The 4,550-nt window shown below is 34.3% G+C and overlaps 1 protein-coding gene across 1 annotated transcript; it reads left to right on the top strand.

The window, feature by feature from the left end:
- The first annotated feature begins 178 nt into the window (after positions 1–178).
- Positions 179–3,979, top strand: LOC307017312 (uncharacterized protein). Its single transcript, XM_079646874.1, has 4 exons — positions 179–319; positions 502–648; positions 1,227–1,328; positions 3,240–3,979. The coding sequence occupies exons 2-4, from the start codon at positions 529–531 to the stop codon at positions 3,537–3,539; spliced, it is 522 nt and encodes a 173-aa protein (XP_079503000.1). The 5' UTR covers positions 179–319; positions 502–528; the 3' UTR covers positions 3,540–3,979.
- The last annotated feature ends 571 nt before the right edge of the window (positions 3,980–4,550 follow it).

Genomic DNA, 4,550 nt, shown 5'->3' with positions numbered 1-4,550 from the left:
TTTTTGGGGGATTGCAAACAACTTAAATAGTGCATACCGCCACCTACTGTACACTGTAAAAACTGTGACTGGGGTCAATTAATTTTAAATAAACCACACTTATTTGTTATGTCTTAATGTGCCAGGGTAATGTTGTGACTTTTAAGATACCAGGTAATGTCTTTCGACTTTTACTCAGCCTAAGGTACCTTAACAAGCTAGCTAGCATGTTACATTAGCCGACCTAAGCTAGCATGCTACATTAGCCGACCAAAGCTACCACGTTGTGTGGAGAGCAGACAATCTGAGCACAGTAAGAAACGAACACTATTGCTTGCGGGTGAGTAAGGAATATCATTGTGTTTTTTCTTTCTTCATAAATAACAATTTGGTGTTATTTGTGTCGAACCTCTGTTGATGTGTTTTGTGCACACTGACTGTAGTATATAGTGCAGCGCACATACATAGTATACGTGTACACTAATATTTGAAGATTTAATTCTGGTTTTATTTGTCTTTTAGATCCAGGATGAGTTTCAGAGAATTACAATGGTGCAGCTAGATTCAAAGTTCATGTCCAAGCTGGATGTACACACTCCCAGGCTTCTGAAACGTTTCCACTCCAAGGGAGGCAGCATGGGCTTGAAGTTGCAGGCTATTCTTCTCATGGTATGTTACAATGACAATAATGTTTGCTGCCTGTTTATTGTTGAGACTTTTTTAAATGTTTTGTAAATGTTATTAGATTCAGAATGTATTCAAATTCATTAAGTTTAGTTGTTGACATTGTTGGAAATGTCTATCCTCAATAATGTGTTTATTTTGCATAAAATACAGAAGATTATAGCCATCATAAATGTAGACTTTATGGCAAAACGATTGAATTCCAGTAGATTGTACATGAGCACATATTTAAAGTGGTGCACATTTTGCTTACTACCAAAAGTTCAGGTTTGAGACTTGCCAAAAAGTGCTTTGATATCGCTGATTCTGTATAACGTTGTTAATGGGATACCAAAACCCGAGACCTGCAATGGTTATGTTTTTAACAGTTGTTTTAAGCACAAAAAAAGGTAGACTGGATTAGAAGTGAAGGGAAGCCTTTCATTAAACTAGTCAATCACATCAAGGACCCTTAATAGGGATTTAATAGTTATCTAAGGAACCTAGGTAGGTTTGACACATTTTAGTTAAATGGACAAATGTTACACCATTAACTTCAATCAAGTTTCTTTTGGTCATTTCAGGCTCCAAGCAATCCCAGCATCGACATGAGCAGAGGTCTTGTAATTCGGTGTCTGATGGTGTACCTCGGGAAGTCCACAGACCAACTCCTAAAAGAGTATGATGTAAGTTGAATTGTTAAAATATAAAAAGTGGATCCCTTTCTCTCTCTATCTGTCTATATCTATCTATTGTATCTCTCTTTTCTTGGCGAGCTAAATTCTCAAAAGACAATCATAACTCTTTTTCTCCCAGTAACTTTTGACTATTGTCCTTTGTAAGTTCGTAAAGTTCTTGTCTTGCACATGTGTATTGTTTTTTTTAAAGACTGGTAAACTGGTACTACATGTTCCTTGCTATGAGCTTTTCACAGAGCAGTTGAAAGACAATTTAAAAATAAGTGAAAGATCCAGTTTGATCATTGATCCAGTTTATGTGGATGACTTTAAAAGGTGCCCATCGTGTTTGAGAACATGTATGTATAGATATTGATCAATAGTCAAGTTTCATGGACATACAATTATTAATGGATTTCTTTCTCTTTTCACACAATAATTTATGTTGTCATTAAATTGTTAAAAGTACCACATACTTTTTGACTTACCTTGCAGAAAAGTGTGTTTTGCAAGTATTTCATCTCTTATTTTCCACACATGAAAATGTAGCGTGCAGTCTCTGTTCATCTTAATGAACTTAATAACCTAAATAAACTGAACAATTTAATTGAATGAATATAAATTGTATGCTATTAATATAAATATATATTTAGTAGGGCCGGGACTCGATTAAAAACATTAATCTAATTAATTAGAGGCTTTGTAATTAATTAATCGAAATTAATCGCATTTTTAATCACATAAATATTTGACCAGAGAACAGTGAGAAGCAATTTTTTTCACATGGATTTTAGTATACCATTGAATTATGACTGAATACATAAGCTTAAGCAACAAAACACTGTTTATTTTTTTCAAGGTGGTACTTAACCAAGACCAACAGAAAAGTGCAATTTTTGCCATAAAGTGTAGCAATAGCATATTTAGGAATATAGTACATTTCAGAGATTCAGGTAGCCTATAGGTAGGTAGGCCTTCTGTAAACTATAATACTTTGTTTTTTAAGTAAAACACAATACTTTCAAGTACATTCAGAACATTGGAAACCCTGACTATTAGAAAACATCTCTCTGTTGCTTCAGAGGCCATAACAGACTTTGTTGATTTACCAACAGTTGATTTAAAAAATCTAATACATTTCAGTCCAACTCTCTCAATAACCTTGGCCAAAACAATAAACAGTTCAACATAAAGTGCCAGTTGCACCAACAACGTAATAAATAGTTCAACATAAAGTGTACCATTTAAAATAAAATAAAAAAAGTGCCAGTGATTGACCTCAATCCCTCCTATTCTTCCAATATCCTGATGAAAAATAAAATCTCTCTGTTGCATAGGCCACTGTTTGATCAACGCGAATTGGGTGTGGGTCCTTGTACTCCGAGTCGGGCTAGCTTCCACGCTAGCTGCTATATGTTTTGCATTGAGGTGATACTTGAGGCTTGATGTGCTGCGGTGATATGCAAATTCCTTTTTGCATAATTTGCAAACAACCGTGCTCTTATCGACGCTTCCATCCGTCCGTTTTTTAAAACAAAATGTCCCATCCACGGGGCCAACCAAAGCGGTCTCATCAGCTTCTTCGTTCATGTTTGACTATTGTTCACTGTGGTTTGTTGTTGTCTGAAGTCATGAACGTTAGTTGGTGCTCCAGTATAATCGGTACCCCTGAAACTCATCCAGTGAGAAACGTTCCGCGGTGCAAAAATAAGTGCGATTAAAATGTGTTAATTTTTTTTACGCGTTAATTTTTGTGTAATTAATTCATCTTAATTAACGCGTTAAAGTCCCGGCCCTAATATTTAGTAAATGTACTATCATACAACAATGATCGGTATGAATGGATTATAATGGACAAAGAGGATCAAACAAAACCAAAGTCTGTGGGAACCTAAACTAAAAAATGTTTTTCTATTTCAGGATCCTGAGGAAGACAAGGTGTCACAGGACCTTGTTGCAGCAAGGATGACGATTTACAGAGCCAAGAGCAATGCAACCGAGGACATCGGTATTGTGGTGGAAGGCATCAAAGTCCTGACTGCTCTGGGGACTTTTCCAAGGGCTTGCTCCTTGCTGATTGGGTTGGCATACGCATTGAATCTGGCGTATCCCAAGGAGATCCGGCAAACACTGGAAGTGTTCCAGAAACTCTTCCTTGAGCTGGATTGCTCAAAGCTGTCTCCAAAAGTGAACACCCTGAAAAACAAGCTACTGGCTTAAGGGAAGGGGAAATGTTAAGGCCATGTTAAAACTGTTACGTGCTGCTTTGTTAGAGGCTTGCACTGTTGTTTAATGTAGAAGGATCTCACTTTAAAGCCTACTGTGTTCCTGTCTTGCTGGGGTCCTAGTTACATATTGTGCCCTGTTTCACAGGCGGCCAGTTTTACTCGTATTCACAAATAATTTGTTTTATTTGTTTTGTTAACTTTTTATTGTTTTCTTGTTGCCCTCACAGAGGGACTTTTAAACCCAGATTCTAATTATATAGACAATAATACAAAATAAAATAAAAAGTTAAAAAATACGACACCATTTATACACATCACATACATTCATACATTTTTTACATTCCTATCATCTACAAATGCACCAAGGTGTGCATATATGTAAAAGCTTAATTTACATTAATGATAAATAATTCGTATTCTGCACAAATAAATATACCTGCTGTAAGTTATATGCTTGGTGGTTTGTCAACTTTGTGTATAATGTCTGTGCCAATAAGAAGGCGATTGGATTAGACATAGAAAATGTATGGCAACAAAGTGACATTTAATATTATTAAGTACATTTAAATTAATTTGATACAGATTTTAAGTAAATGTTAATCATTTTTACCCAAATTGTTAATTAATTAAAATAAATTTATCTTTGATAATTAGTAAATATAAATCAAATTCTACCAGATGTTTAGTAAATCTAACTTAAGTTTGTTCAAATAATTGCTTAATAAAAACTCAATTAAAATGAATAAATATAACACATTTTGACTGTTTCTTCAATTAACATTTACTTAATATAATTATCTTTTATTAACTCAAATGTATTTAGTACTTTTTAATCAAATTGTTGTGTTTCAAATCTAATTAATTATATTAAGTGTCACTTTGTTGCCAACATTTTATTAAGTAACTATTGGTCACAGTTTTTACAGTGTATGAGTATGAATCATCATATCATTCCAACTCTTTAACCTATGATCTAATCAAAACAAATAAATCAATCAATAAA

The sequence above is a fragment of the Notothenia rossii genome, assembly GCF_949606895.1.
Source record: "Notothenia rossii genome assembly, chromosome: 8".
NCBI classification, from domain to species: Eukaryota; Metazoa; Chordata; class Actinopteri; order Perciformes; family Nototheniidae; genus Notothenia; species Notothenia rossii.
The sequence above is the reverse complement of the archived record's forward strand: the minus strand, read 5'-3'. Positions and strand labels throughout refer to the sequence as shown.